Source organism: Coregonus lavaretus (genome assembly GCF_964263955.1).
Source record: "Coregonus lavaretus genome assembly, contig: HAP1_SCAFFOLD_1252, whole genome shotgun sequence".
Taxonomy (NCBI): Eukaryota; Metazoa; Chordata; class Actinopteri; order Salmoniformes; family Salmonidae; genus Coregonus; species Coregonus lavaretus.
In genome coordinates, this window is record NW_028157522.1 from 58,675 (window position 1) to 75,006 (window position 16,332).

The 16,332-nt window shown below is 46.3% G+C and overlaps 1 protein-coding gene across 1 annotated transcript; it reads left to right on the forward strand.

Moving 5' to 3' along the window:
- Positions 1-3,150: 3,150 nt before the first annotated feature.
- Positions 3,151-14,595, forward strand: LOC311125331 (serine/threonine-protein phosphatase 6 regulatory ankyrin repeat subunit A-like; the record flags this gene model as incomplete). Its single annotated transcript, XM_084199378.1, has 21 exons — positions 3,151-3,238; positions 5,150-5,292; positions 5,529-5,741; positions 6,129-6,207; positions 6,443-6,557; positions 6,832-6,978; positions 7,675-7,743; positions 8,086-8,226; positions 8,876-8,987; positions 9,204-9,230; positions 9,407-9,481; positions 10,371-10,572; positions 11,111-11,198; positions 11,421-11,538; positions 11,762-11,981; positions 12,837-13,002; positions 13,216-13,361; positions 13,488-13,570; positions 13,665-13,747; positions 13,876-13,967; positions 14,173-14,595. The coding sequence occupies 21 exons, from the start codon at positions 3,151-3,153 to the stop codon at positions 14,463-14,465; spliced, it is 2,700 nt and encodes an 899-aa protein (XP_084055504.1). The 3' UTR covers positions 14,466-14,595.
- Positions 14,596-16,332: the final 1,737 nt, after the last annotated feature.

Here is a 16,332-nt window from a genome sequence, read left to right on the forward strand (position 1 = left end):
GAAACAGTTTGGAAAGCAATTGGCTTATTGCTTCAAAGAGAAGAAGATGAAAATACTAATGTCTTTTTAATGATCAAAATCCTCAACTTAATTGAGGGAACAGTATTATTGGCATCGGCTATATCCCTGGTGAGTGTGCATATTCACTGTCTTTATCACTAGGTCAGTGCCACTTGAAAGTCGTGTTGAAAAAGATTCTGCTAATCTCTCTAGTCATATAAAGTGTAGTAGAATTGCGTGATTTTAAAATAATAAAAGGCCACATTTTTCCAGTGAAAAGAAACCTACTCCACCACCCGCTGCATTGAACAGCCTGTGATTGAGTTATATTATTAGCCTAAATTATGACTATCCAATTTACTAATCACATTAGGAATAGTCAGCTATTTTACATAAGTTCCGAGCTGGTCATGGGTGCACTTCAGCCACGCTCAAGGTCCTAAACGATATTATAACCGCGATTGATAATAGACAGTACTGTGCAGCCGTCTTCATCGACCTGGCCAAGGCTTTCGACTCTGTCAACCACCGCATTCTTATTGGCAGACTAAATAGCCTTGGTTTCTCAAATGACTGCCTCGCCTGGTTCACCAACTACTTCTCAGATAGAGTTCAGTGTGTCAAATCGGAGGGCCTGTTGTCTGGACCTATGGCAGTCTCTATGGGGGTGCCACAGGGTTCAATTCTTGGGCCGACACTTTTCTCCGTGTATATCAATGATGTCGCTCTTGCTGCTGGTGACTCTCAGATCCACCTCTACGCAGACGACACCATTTTGTATACATCTGGCCCTTCATTGGACACTGTGTCAACAAACCTCCAAACGAGCTTCAATGCCATACAACACTCCTTCAGTAGCCTCCAACTGCTCTTAAACACTAGTAAAACGAAATGTATGCTTTTCAATCGAACGCTGCTGGCACCCGCCCTCCCGACTAGAATCACCACTCTCGACGGGTCTGACCTAGAGTATGTGGACAACTACAAATACCTAGGTGTCTGGTTAGACTGTAAACTCTCCTTCCAGACTCACATAAAGAATCTCCAATCCAAAGTTAAATTTAGAATCGGCTTCCTATTTCGCAAACAAAGCCTCCTTCACTCATGCTGCCAAACATGCCCTCGTAAAACTGACTATCCTACCGATCCTTGACTTCGGCGATGTCATTTACAAAATAGCCTCCAACACTCTACTCAGCAAACTGGATGTAGTCTATCACAGTGCCATCCGTTTTGTCTCCAAAGCCCCATACACTACCCACCACTGTGACCTGTACGCTCTTGTTGGCTGGTCCTCACTACATGTTCGTCGTCAAACCCACTGGCTCCAGGCCATCTATAAATCACTGCTAGGCAAATCCCCGCCTTATCTTAGCTCATTGGTCACCATAGCAGCACCCACCCGTAGTCTGCGCTCCAGCAGGTATATCTCACTGGTCATTCCCAAAGCCAACACCTCCTTTGGCCGCCATTCCTTCCAGTTCTCTGCTGCCAATGACTGGAACGAATTGCAAAAATCTCTGAAGCTGGAGACTCTTATCTCCCTCACTAACTTTAAGCATCAGTTGTCAGAGCACCTTACCGATCACTGCACCTGTACACAGCCCATCTGAAATTAGGCCACCCAACTACCTCATCCCTATATTGTTATTTATTTTGCTCTTTTGCACCCCGGTATCTCTATTTGCACATAATCTCTTGCACATCTAGCATTCCAGTGTTAATACTATTGTAATTATTTTGCACTATAGCCTATTTATTGCCTTACCTCCATAACTTGCTACATTTGCACACACTGTATATATATTTTCTGTTGTATTTTTGACTTTATGTTTTTTTACCCCAAATGTAACTGTGTTGTTTTTATCGCACTGCTTTGCTTTATCTTGGCCAGGTCGCAGTTGTAAATGAGAACTTGTTCTCAACTGGCTTACCTGGTTAAATAAAGGTGAACAATTATTTTTTTTAAAAATAAGTTTGCAAATGTGATGATGCATGGAATGCTTGATATTTTTCATGGAGAAAATTAGCTTCCCCAAACTTGAGAGCAAGACTGGCCTAAACGCGCTAATGTTTTCCTTTGCTAATGTCCGTCCCGCCCCCCTGTCAGCTGTCAGTTTTGTCGATGACCACGTACATAAGACACGCCAATCACCGACACCTGAAGTTCCATGACCATCACAGCCCTAGTTGTATGCTTGAGTTTGTTCAGAGGAGGCTTTGAATAAAATCCGATCTGAGTGTGAAATGCCTTACTGAGGGTAAATGGAAGCTCCTCTTGTGCCCGGCTCAGCCTTATACAGTTTAAGGTACTTTACCGTATCCATTTCAGTAAGGCCAGATTGTCCAAATTCTACCCAAATATTGATGGTACATGTGACAGGTGTAAAAGCTCCTTGGCGGACTTGACCCACATGTTCTGGTCCTGTCCCCGTCTGGCAGATTATTTGTCCACTATTTAAAACCCTTTCTGAAGCATTTGATATAAAGTTGCAGCCTAGTGCAGAAATTGCTATTTTTGGAGTACCAAACAACAATCCTTCTCTGACCAATAGACAGCTAGATGCCATTGCCTTTGCCTCCATGTTAGCCCGCAGAAGGATTTTATTGGATTGGAAATCTATCAATCCTCCCTTAGCCTCTCTTTGGCTCGAAGATCTGAAGCTGTTCCTAAAATGAGAAAAAATGAAGTTACCATTCGAGGGTCAACCAACTCATTTTATTCCTCCTGGGACCCGATGATATCCTATTTTGAACAGCTCCAAACACTTCCTCCAGATTAGTACTCTTGGCCCCACCTTGAGATTACTGCTATATAGGCCTATAAAATCACTTAATCACCTGAAATTGTTAGGCTATTACATTTTTGCTTGAAGTAACGTTGTTGTATACTTTTGTTTTGTTTTCTGACATGTAACTCAATTACTTTCCCTTTCTTTTTAAATGTGTTTGGAGGCCTTCTGGGGGGAGGGGGAGGTCAAAGGGGGACTAAAAGGGGAGAAATGTACCATGTCTTTACATGTTATCTTTCATTCATTGTGAATACAAAATATATAATTTTAAAGGGAAGGCTTTGAAGCCAGATTTAGCGGATTTTGCTGTTTAGTTTTCCTCAACCTGTGTTTTGTTTCTCTCTCCTCTCCCTGTTAGATGGTGAGGCTGCTTCTCTCCAGAGGAGCCAACATTAATGCCTTTGACAAGAAGGATCGCCGAGCAATCCACTGGGCTGCTTACATGGGTGATGAGTTTACCACATCATTTACATTCTGACTAATGTCCTTTATACCAATGAATGAATGAATGAATGGACTGTGTGTTAGTCTCACAGCTCAGCTGTATGAGCCACGTCTAGTGTGTTATTATGTCAGAATCATGTACTCTTTTCTTTCCAAAACTATTGAGCGTGCCGTCTTTAGCCAACTCTCTTGCTATCTCTCTCAGAATGACCTTCTTGATCCAAACCAATCAGGTTTCAGGACTGGTCATTCAACTGAGACTGCTCTTCTCTGTGTCACGGAGACTCTCCGCACTGCTAAAGCTAACTCTCTCTCCTCTGCTCTTGTCCTTCTAGACCTGTCTGCTGCCTTTGATACTGTGAACCATCAGATCCTCCTCTCCACCCTCTCCGAGATGGGCATCTCCGGCGCGGCTCACTCCTGGATTGCGTCCTACCTGACCGGTCGCTCCTACCAAGTGGCGTGGCGGGAAGCTGTCTCCGCACCACGTGCTCTCACCACTGGTGTCCCCCAGGGATCGGTTCTGGGCCCTCTCCTTTTCTCCCTATACACCAAGTCACTTGGCTCTGTCATATCCTCACATGGTCTCTCCTATCATTGCTACGCTGACGATACACAACTAATCTTCTCCTTTCCCCCTTCTGATAACCAGGTGGCGAATCGCATCTCTGCATGTCTGGCAGACATATCAGTATGGATGACGGATCACCACCTCAAGCTGAACCCTGGCAAGACGGAGCTGCTCTTCCTCCCGGGGAAGGACTGCCCGTTCCATGATCTCGCCATCACGGTTGACAACTCCGCTGTGTCCTCCTCCCAGAGTGCGAAGAGCCTAGGCGTGACCCTGGACAACACCCTGTCGTTCTCCGCCAACATCAAGGCGGTGACCCGCTCCTGCAGGTTCATGCTCTACAACATTCGGAGAGTGCGACCCTGCCTTACACAGGAAGCGGCGCAGGTCCTGGTCCAGGCACTTGTCATCTCCCGTCTGGACTACTGCAACTCGCTGTTGGCTGGGCTCCCTGCCTGTGCCATTAAACCCCTACAACTCATCCAGAATGCCGCAGCCCGTCTGGTGTTCAACCTTCCCAAGTTCTCTCACGTCACCCCCCTCCTCCGCACACTCCACTGGCTTCCAGTTGAAGCTCGCATCCGCTACAAGACCATGGTGCTTGCCTATGGAGCAGTGAGGGGAACGGCACCTCTGTACCTTCAGGCTCTGATCAGTCCCTACACCCAAACGAGGACATTGCGTTCATCCACCTCTGGCCTGCTGGCTCCCCTTCCTCTGCGGAAGCACAGCTCCCGCTCAGCCCAGTCAAAACTGTTCGCTGCTCTGGCACCCCAATGGTGGAACAAGCTCCCTCACGACGCCAGGACAGCGGAGTCACTCACCACCTTCCGGAGACATTTGAAACCCCACCTCTTTAAGGAATACCTGGGATAGGATAAAGTATTCCTTCTAACCCCCCCCCCCCCCCCCCAAATTGTAAAGTGGTTATCCCACTGGCTATAGGGTGAACGCACCAATTTGTGAGTCGCTCTGGCTAAGAGCGTCTGCTAAATGACGTTAATGTGCCCTTGAGCAAGGCACTTAACCCTAATTGCTCCTGTAAGTCGCTCTGGTTAAGAGCGTCTGCTAAATGACTAAAATGTAATGTAATGATGTACTAAGTAGGTTGATTAGATGTTTTCAGTTGTACTAACATGATGTAGGTGTTGCTTATGGTGCTGTGTACCACTGTAAACTAATCTATCTCTCCCTCTCTCTGCCTATCTCTCTGTGTTTGTATCTCTGTTTCTCTCTTAACCCCCTTACTATCTCCCTCCCCTTCTCTCTCTCTCTCTCTCTCTCTCTCTCTCTCTCTCTCTCTCTCTCTCTATTTATCCCTCCCCCTCTCTCTCTACCATAGGGCACATTGAGGTGGTGAAACTGCTGGCCTCTCATGGATCAGAGGTGTCCTGTAAAGACAAGAAGGCCTACACCCCTCTCCACTCTGCAGCCTCCAGTGGAATGATCAGTGTAGTCAAGTACCTCCTGGACCTTGGAGTGGATGTGAGTCAACACGCATTCAAATGTGTAGTCACTGTTCAATTACAACTCAATGAAAATACAGAGCTCTAGTGGGTTGGCGAATGATTTCCTTTCAAGTAATGAAGAGATGGAGGTTGGAGCCAGTGTTTTGGGCCAGGGGGTTTTCAGAACCAAGTGACCTGATCAGGAATGTATTGTTTTGTTCCCCCCCCCCCCTCTCTCTCTCTCCACTCTTTTCCCTCCCTTGCTCCCTCCAGATAAATGAGCCCAATGGTTACGGTAACACCCCCCTCCACGTGGCATGCTACAACGGGCAGGACGTGGTGGTGAATGAGCTGATCGAGTGCGGCGCCAACGTGAACCAGGTGAACGAGAAGGGTTTCGCCCCACTCCACTTCACGGCCGCCTTGCGCCATGGGGCGCTCTGCCTGGAGCTGCTGGTGGGCAACGGGGCCCTCGTCAACATCAAGGTGAGGAGACCGGATGACCAACACTGTGTCTGAACTAAATAACACCCTATTCCCTATGTAGTGCACTACTTTTGACCAGGGGCCCATAGAGCAAGGAGCCGTGGTGACACTGGCTGTGTCCCAAATGGCACCCTGTTCCCTTTATAAGTACACTACTTTGGTTCAAAAAGTAGTTCACTATGAAGAGAATAGGGTGCCATTTGGGACGCACACACTGACGCAGCACATGGCTTAGTATTTGGCCCTGGTCTACATTCAAATACCAATGGAATAGGCCTAACAATGCAAACTAAATGCCATCAAGCGCTCCTCCAATACGTGTTTGATTTTGCCTGTGGTCAGCAGCACAGACTGCCGTGTGAACCATCTTTGTCTTTCTATCTGCAGAGTAAAGATGGAAAGACCCCCCTCCACATGACGGCCATCCACGGACGCTTCTCCAGATCTCAAGCCATCATCCAGAATGGTGAGTCGCTGTGAATGCTCTCAACTGAATATATATGAACCAGTAGGCTCTTCAGCATTGTCTTTTGTCTTCAAACCATGATTCACTGGCACAGAGCAATGTTACTTGCAATGTGGTTGAACATGAAGCTTCATGAGGCCTCTAGGGTCAAGTGGTTGACGTGTGTGTGTGTCTGTGTGTGTGTATGTGTGTGTGTGTGTGTGTCTGTGTGTGTCTGTGTGTGTGTGTTCTGTAGGTGCTGAGATCGACTGTGAAGATAAGAATGGAAACACACCCCTGCACATCTCTGCTCGCTACGGCCATGAGTTACTCATCAATACACTCATCACGAACGGAGATGACACAGCCAAGTGAGAACACACACACACACAGTTTCCAGCAATAATGCAACATGCATCTGCAATTCTGTCATTGACCGAATTCCCGCTTGGAGACTATGCTCAACACATTGTGGTGTGTGGGGGGTTGATAGACAGGGCATTGCAGCATGCTGATGTGTTGATCTGCTGTGGGGTTTAATGAGGACTGTGATGTGGTGCTGTTTCCAATCTTAGCTGAATCAACTGTAAGTCACTCTGGATAAGAGTGTCTGCTTAAAGTCTAAAATGTAAAAATGTGTTGCAGGCGAGGCGTCCATGGGATGTTCCCCCTCCACCTGGCTGCTCTCAGTGGGTTCTCTGACTGCTGTCGGAAGCTCCTCTCATCAGGCTTTGATATAGACACCCCTGACGACTTTGGAAGGACCTGTTTACATGCTGCAGCAGCTGGAGGGTGAGTGGACTGGTCCAGGCTTTACACCAAGGAATATTTAGTTCATGAACTGGAAAGCCACCAGAAAGAACAAACACATATTCACACTCTTACATTTCACATTGTTTAGCAGTATAAAAAAATCGTTTAGATCATTAGTGCGGTATCATTTCTGTATAATGTGGTTCCATGCCATGGTGGTATTGACTTGCGCTCTGGTCTAACTTGTCTTTATATCTTCTTGAAAGAGAAGAGAAACCTGCAAACTGCTCTTGCTAGTATCACTTTTTATTATTGCTTTTATTAGCATTATAAAAACAGTGATACTAGCAAGAGCAGTGTACGGGTTTCTCTTTTCTTTAAGGTTCTCATTGTTACCATCCACCTGATAGCTCAGATGTACGAGAGCCTTTCTGAACTTGATATCTTGTTACCATCCACCTGATAGCTCAGATGTACGAGAGCCTTTCTGAACTTGATATCTTGTTACCATCCACCTGATAGCTCAGATGAACGAGAGCCTTTCTGAACTTGATATCTTGTTACCATCCACCTGATAGCTCAGATGTACGAGAGCCTTTCTGAACTTGATATCTTGTTACCATCCACCTGATAGCTCAGATGTACGAGAGCCTTTCTGAACTTGATATTTTGTTACCATCCACCTGATAGCTCAGATGTACGAGAGCCTTTCTGAACTTGATATCTTGTTACCAGGAACCTGGACTGTCTGAATCTGCTGCTCAACACAGGGGCAGACTTCAACAGAAAGGACAGCTTCGGAAGGTCTGTCTGTGGCATCAAATAACTTTCATATGTGATCTTTATGATAATGGGGAATATAGTATAGGGGCATATAGGAATTATTATGGGAAAGATTGGGCGGCAGGTAGCCTAGCGGTTAAGAGCGTTGGGTCAGTAACCGAAAGGTTGCTGGTTCAAATCCCCTAGCTGACTAGGTGAAAAATCTATGTGCCCTGCAGAAAGGCACTTAACCCTAATTGCTCCTGTAAGTCGCACTGGATAAGAGTGTCTGCTAAATGACGTAAATGTAAAATGTAAATGTTATACAGCTCCAATAAGCTGTTTCTGTTGTTGATGTTGAATGGTTTCTGTGCGTTCTTCTAGGAGTCCTCTGCATTATGCGGCAGCCAATTGTAACTACCAGTGTCTGTTTGCCTTGGTGGGGTCTGGGGCCAGTGTGAACGATCTGGATAAAAGGGGTTGCACCCCGCTCCACTACGCTGCTGCCTCCGACACAGACGGAAAGTACGTCTCACACCTCTCTTACTGTTGTGTGTGTTGTGGTGCCATGACCTTTCACATTTCACTGTAGTCTGGAGAGTATGTTGTGGTGCCATGACCTTTCACATTTCACTGTAGTCTGGAGAGTATGTTGTGGTGCCATGACCTTTCACATTTCACTGTAGTCTGGAGAGTATGTTGTGGTGCCATGACCTTTCACATTTCACTGTAGTCTGGAGAGTATGTTGTGGTGCCATGACCTTTCACATTTCACTGTAGTCTGGAGAGTATGTTGTGGTGCCATGACCTTTCACATTTCACTGTAGTCTGGAGAGTATGTTGTGGTGCCATGACCTTTCACATTTCACTGTAGTCTGGAGAGTATGTTGTGGTGCCATGACCTTTCACATTTCACTGTAGTCTGGAGAGTATGTTGTGGTGCCATGACCTTTCACATTTCACTGTAGTCTGGAGAGTATGTTGTGGTGCCATGACCTTTCACATTTCACTGTAGTCTAGAGTATGTTGTTGGTCGTGTTTGAATACATACTAGTGTTAAATCTGCAGTGTGAAAGCTTGGCCACGTCTCCTTTGGGAAAGTGTCTCTGCTTGCTTATCTGTCTGTCTTGATGTTGGTATAATGATTAGTGAACTCTTGACCTCTGACCTCTAGGTGTCTGGAATATTTGCTGCGAAACGACGCTAACCCAGGGATCAGGGACAATCAGGGCTACAACGCAGTCCATTACGCGTCTGCGTACGGACACCGCCTCTGTCTGGAGCTGGTGAGTCAGAACCACAGGGGACTAGACGCCCTGCATTCACAGACCATTTTGTCTGCGTCCCAAATGGCTGTAGGGCCCATAGGGCTCTGGTCAAAAGTAATGCACTATATAGGGAATAGGGTGCCATTTGGGACAGACGTTGATATTCAGTAGGTTTTAAGGTGTGGTTGCATGTTTGTCGTGGCCGCATCGTCACTCTTGATGTTCTTTTTCCAGATTGCAAGTGAAACACCTTTAGATGTGGTAAGTACCAGTTGGTTACTTTTCCTCACACTAGCTTGTTTAAGATACGAATGCAACACCCCAGTATGTCTGCAGGGGCTGGTCACTGAGATTTACAACATGAAACATGCTACTAGACTAACCTTCAAAGTAAATATGTTACAAGTCTAAACTGGCCCGTCCTTGTCTTTCCCCAGCTAATGGAAACCTCAGGGACAGACATCCTGAACGACTCTGATGTCAGAGCTCCCATCAGCCCCCTACACTTAGCTGTGAGTAAAGCCTACCTGCTCCTGTAGGGGTCTCGCCACATGACAAATGGCACCCTATTCCCTATTTAGTGCACTACTTTTGACCAGAGCCTTATGGGCCCAGATCAAAAGTACTGCACTACATGGGAAATAGGGTGCTATCTGGGATGCAGGCATGGTGTTGTTTTTCCACGAAAAGTTGATTGTCCAGACACTCACACACCATGTTCCTATCTGTTCCTGATTAGTGTAAAATACATGCATATTTTGACACGGTGATGATGAGGATGATTTCCTTATTTTGCCATTTGAGTTAATCAACCTCCAACAGAGGAGAAGTAGAGTGTTTCTAAATCTCACGCTTGGCAGGGACCTTCGATGTTGATGCTGGGCGGGAGAAAAAATGGGCACCCGATTTGAGAGACACTGGTCTACTTTAGGGGTCTAGGACTGTTTCTGTTCAGGCATACCACTGGTCTACTATAGGACATTGATTATATTAAGAGTGTATTTCTGTTCAGGCATACCACTGGTCTACTATAGGACATTGATTATATTAGGAGTGTATATCTGTTCAGGCATACCACTGGTCTACTATAGGACATTGATTATATTAGGAGTGTATTTCTGTTCAGGCGTACCACTGGTCTACTATAGGACATTGATTATATTAGGAGTGTATATCTGTTCTGGCATACCACTGGTCTACTATAGGACATTGATTATATTAGGAGTCTATATCTGTTCAGGCATACCACTGGTCTACTATAGGACATTGATTATATTAGGAGTGTATTTCTGTTCAGGCATACCACTGGTCTACTATAGGACATTGATTATATTAGGAGTGTATATCTGTTCAGGCATACCACTGGACTTTGCTTCAGACTGTGTGTTTGTTTCCATTCAGGCGTACCACGGCCACCACCATGCTATGGAGGTCCTGGTTCAGTCTCTGCTGGATCTAGACGTGAGGAACAGCCAGGGGCGCACCCCTCTGGACCTGGCTGCCTTTAAAGGCCATGTGGAGTGTGTTGACGTCCTCATCAACCAGGGAGCCTCCATCCTGGTTAAAGACTTCACCCTGAAGAGGACCCCCATCCACGCTGCAGGTACGCATAGGATATCACGTAAGACCTAGAGATTCTGTAATTCAAAAGTTTTCCTTACCAAGATGGACATTTGTTTGGTCATGTTGCTAGGACGCCAATGTCCACTCTAGGGATATTATATAGCATAGTGTGAAAATGCCCACTACACACTGATCTAAGGTCATTTTTTGTCATTATTGCTGAGGATCTGGGGAGGGTAAGCTGATCCTAGATCAGTGCACAGGGGGACTTCTATCCAGAGCCAGGTACACAGCTAGCAGGTGACAGGCTTCGAGGGCCTCAGCCCCAAAATGTTTTATTATCTGCTGTGTTAACATCCTGAGGATGTCATCTACCAATACCACTGTTCTAGAAATCTGTCTGTTCATGTGAAGGTAATAGTCGTCCAGCAATCAGCTCATATCCTCTCTGTTTAGCCTCCTCTAGCTACCAACGGTCAATCATCTCACATTCTTATATCCTCTCTGTTTATCCTCCTCTAGCTACCAACGGTCATTCATCTCACATTCTTATATCCTCTCTGTTTATCCTACTCTAGCTACCAACGGTCATTCGGAGTGTTTGCGTTTGCTGATTGGAAATGCTGACCTCCAGAGTGCAGTGGACGTTCAAGACGGGAATGGACAGTAAGTCAATTGGGTTTTGGATACAATTCCTGAAATAAAGAGATTTTGACACTAGTTCTACGTCCCAAATGGCACCCTATGCCCTACTTGGTGCACTACTTTAAACCAGAACCCTATGGGCTCGGGTCAAAAGTAGTGTACCATATAGGGAATAGGTTGCCATTTGGGACTCAGCCTGGTTATTACCAGTTTGTAATATGACCTTGTTGTCTTGTGTATCAGAACCCCTCTGATGCTGTCAGTGCTGAGCGGACACACAGACTGTGTGTACTCACTACTCAACAAGGGAGCCAGCGTAGAAGCCAAAGACAAGTGGGGCAGAACAGCGCTACACAGAGGGGTGAGGAGGAGAGCTGGCTGTATACGCTCACACACAGAAAGAGACGGGGAGGCTCAAATATACATATTATCTTCAGAAAAGTAGTTGTCCATGGGTAGTGGTGTATTCATCCCTGTAGGGGGACCTGCCTCCAGACATCATTTGTAATAATTGATGATTCATTATTATATCATTGATTATTAGTTATTCAAATCCATTCTTGTCTCCCTGCCCTTCCTCCCAGGCGTTGACGGGTCATGAGGAGTGTGTGGAGGCCCTGCTGCAGCACAGCGCCAGCTTCCTGGTTCGGGACTGTAAGGGGCGGACCCCTGTCCACCTGGCGGCGGAATCCGGACACATCGGGGTGCTGGGGGGACTCCTACACGCCGCCCAGTCAGTGGAGACCCTCCCCGTCATCACAGACAACCAGGGCTACACGCCACTACACTGGGCCTGCTACAACGGTACGTACTGGACTAACGGAACACTAGATATTTTCTGATTTTCTCTCTTCAGCACCGTAAACATGTCCCTGAATTAGGCAGGCCATACAACTAGGGGTGTAACTATTCGATTTGTATCACGATTCGTGGTTGTCGATACGATTCAAGGACGATATTGGTTCATTTAGAACGATACGATCCGAAACGATTCAGTGACTTGAAATCGATTCAGTAACCTTTTAGCCAAAAATTCAACCAGTGTGACTGAAATAAATACCTGGATACTGGACAGTGCAGGTGAAGTTTCCTAGATTCCTGTTTCTTGTAAGGACCGCAATGGTGGCTTGATAATTTCTCGCTCGTCGGCTTCTCCTCTGTCGTCCGCCATGCTATGTTTTGTTGTCTTTGCGCCTTTGCGCTGCTGCTGGCGTGGGGCGATGACGTCACGGATAGGCAGACTGAATCGAGTAATGTTTAAAGCCTTTATCATTAAAAGTGCTAAGAAAAAACATCCATATAAAGTCTGACGTGCTTAAATCCAATGGGTTATTTCCTAGAATCGATACAATCGATTTATTACATTTTAAAACGATGTTAGAGTGATATATGTTGTCCAAAAGGCCAACTCACCGAGCACAGATCGATGTAGTTGGATCATAGGAATATAAATCGATACATCGATGTAGTAGATGGATCGTTACACCCCTACATACAACGGTACGTACTGACTAACTGGACTGTAGCTCTGTTCTCTCCTCCATGAAGTGTACACTCATTCACTCCCTCTTGTGGCTTGAAAAGCATTCGATTGGTGTGGACGGAGCCATGTGGGGGAATGAACAAGACTACAACAGAATTAGGGGTTATGACTCTCAGTGGAGGACCTTACACTGAAACAGGACTTTGTCATAGCATATGTCACCGAGGGCAACTCGTTCAGCTCCCTCCACTGTGCTGTGATCAATGACAACGAGGGGGCTGCAGAGATGCTGATTGACACTCTGGGGCCGGCCATTGTCAACGCCACTGACACCAAGAACCGGTAACTACAGCACATGACAAAGTCCTTTTCTTCTGGAGAATAATGTTGTCTTGGGAATAAAATGACCTCTGGGGTTGGATGAGGGATTGTAGATTACTTTTAATACATCTATTAGTGATTTTATATTTCTATGGTATAAACAGGGTTAATTGAACAAACTTGTTTATAACAGTCCTACATGATATCGGTGAAATAAGTTTCCTCTCTCTCCAGGACCCCCCTGCATGCGGCGGCTTTCACGGACCACGTGGAGTGTCTTCAGCTGCTGCTAGGCCACAACGCCCAGGTCAACTCCCCCGATGCCTCCGGGAAGACCTCCCTCATGATGGCTGCTGAGAACGGACAAACCAACGCTGTCGGTACGCAGCCCCCTCTCCTCCGCTTTGCCTCGCCCAGCCGGCTTAAGTTCAACATGTCTGTTTTACATTTTAATAAGTCGCTTCATTTCCTAATTGAGTTTCTTTATGTTTCTCTGTCTGTGTCAGAGCTGTTGGTGAGCAGTGCCAAAGCAGAGCTCACCCTGCAGGATGCAGTCAAGAACACTGCTCTTCATCTGGCCTGCAGTAAGGTGAGCATCCCCACATGAAGATGACGTTCATCTGAACAGTTGGCTCTCTCTGGTTGAAATTTTGGTCTGACATGTTTGACTCTGGTTTTTAAAGGGGCATGAAACCAGTGCTTTGTTGATATTGGAGAAGATTACAGACAGGAACCTCATCAACTCGACTAACGCAGCCTTACAGACGTACGTATGGTTCAGCTGTATTAATTGGGCCAGAAGAATTAGAAGAAGTGCACTATATAGGGAATAGTCTGGCATTTGGGAGGTATCCTCATTTGCTGCTGGCTAATCTGACGGTACTTTCTCCTCAGGCCGTTACACGTTGCAGCCAGAAATGGTCTGACGGTGGTGGTTCAGGAGCTACTAGTGAAGGGTGCTAGCGTGCTAGCAGTCGATGACAATGGTAAGATCCATAACGCTAACACCGTTTTCTTCTGTACTTCTCTTCTCAATGTGTCCACAAATGTTTCTCTCTAGTCCACTGCTTGGTTATTGTCTTAACTTTGTATCTCCTAGCCTGCTGTTATTTCATGTTTTTCACCAAAAGTGTTATAGTAAACGGTGATGCTCCTGAAGTGACCCTCTGCTGTTCTGTTTGAACCCCTCAGGTTACACGCCTGCCTTGGCCTGCGCCCCCAACAAAGACGTGGCGGACTGCCTGGCGCTGATCCTGGCCACCATGATGCCCGTGTCCCCCTGCAACCCGGCGCCCAGCCTGTCCTTCAGTGCCATTAACCACTACACCACCAGCCCCTCCAAGAGTGTGACCTTCGACAGCCTGCCCGTGCTGCGCAGCGAGCACAGCTCCTACTGCAGCTTCAACAACATCGGCCACCGCGACCACGATGGAGGCTTCTACAAGGATGAGGAACTCAACGACTCAGACTCAGAGACATACTGAGGGGGGTGGTGGTCGCTGCCCAGGAGGGGAGCCAAGGGTAGGCGGATGGACAGTGAAGTGGGGCAGAGGCCACAAACAAATCCACACATACACACCGTGTCTTAAATCACCACAGCCAGCTTTGGGAGGGCACGAGCCGAGACAGTCCGCACAGGAGCCTTAAGAGTCCTGCAGATGGAGAGAGAGAAATGGAGGGAGGGAGGGAGAGGGGGAGGCACAACAGGCTGGCTGGCCACACTCATCCTCTCGTACCACCAGGTGTCCTTCCAGCAGATACTGGACTTCAGAGGAACTGCTGCTGCTATACCCCACCTTTACCTTTACCCACAAAGGTCCTAAACGGTAGAAACTGTCCAGCCAACAGACAGACGGACACCTTATGACGGCAATAACCTGTAGTCCAAGGGGATAGTAGCACTTCACTGAGTGAAAAACAGACATGGACCAAAAGATGTGGAAGAAGCCTTTTCAAAACCTGTTTTGACAGTAGAAATGGGATTGAGCGTTTTGGCCTGAGAAAAAACATAAGGAGTGATGTTTCATTTAAGTTTTATGAGAGTGATGGTCATGTTTATCCGCACACTAAGACAGTCAGAACGCACCTAGCCTCTTGTCTGTAATCCATGTGGGAGGAGGGGAAATCATTTATTTTTTATGAACAAACATTTTAATAAAATCATTCATGTCTTAAGCTCCTGACCCTCTGTGGGAACCAAAAAATCGTAGTATTTGCTCTCATGAGTAATTTCAAAGAATTTCCATCCCCAATGGCACCCTATTCCCTTTATAGTACACTACTTTTGACCAGGGCCATAGGGTTCTGGTCAAAAGTAGTGTACTCTATAAAGAATAGGGTGCCATTTAGATTTTGCATTTGTATGTGAGCGACAGGACTTTTTACATTTGCGTTATTAAACCTACCTGTCCTTTGCCCTCTAGAAAATATTTTAGAAAGTAAATTATTAATTCATATATTCTTTCTTGTGATATTTATGTCATCATTTTGTGCCTTCTTTAGTTACTGAGGGGAGGTTAGGAGAGTAGGGGCAGCTGTATGAGCGAAAACAATGATGCACACTAAGTACTACAACGTTTGTGAAAAGCACTGATACTATTCCGAGGCATACGAGGGGGAAAACATGCCTCCCTTGGAGAGGAGAAACACTGTAAACCAATGGTTTTGTCTCTTTTTTAAAATAATTTAAACTGGAAATATGTACAATACATATGCTATGTTCGTCAAATCAGGATCAGGAGGTTCACAGGTTTTTTCGTGTCCTTTTTTTCTTTAAAAGGATGAAACTAGCATGTACATATGAAATAGTGACTGAATCGAAACTCCCATGAATTCTTTCAGTATCTGAAGATTGCTGTATATTTTATGAGTAATAAAATTGTCATGGGTCTCTCACTCCACCGGGTTACCACCTTAATTTTCTTCCACTCTGCTCACCACTCTCTCTACTCAGCCTAACTAGCTCCACCTGTCCCTGCTCTGCTCTGCTCTAATTACTCTGCCAGCTGCGCTGCATTACCCACTACCTCTCCCAGTATTTAAGGCCCTGTCTTTCAGCTCTCCGGTGTCAGATCGTCTGCAAAGCTCACACCCGGAACCTGTTTGCTCGCGCTTCTGGCTCACCCTGGTTTTGTGACCCCGGACCTGCCTGATTTTTGGATACTCTTCTGCCTCAGGAGATCCAGACCTGCTTCTGCCATTACGACTCCTGACTACTCTTCAATCCCGGTAACTCTGACCAGCCTTCTGCCTTGCTACTACGTATTTTGGATTTCCCTTGAACTGTACTGCTGCCTTGTTTCATTCCGCCCTGTTGTGTCTGTGTCTCCCCCCCCCAGGACTTCTGGACCA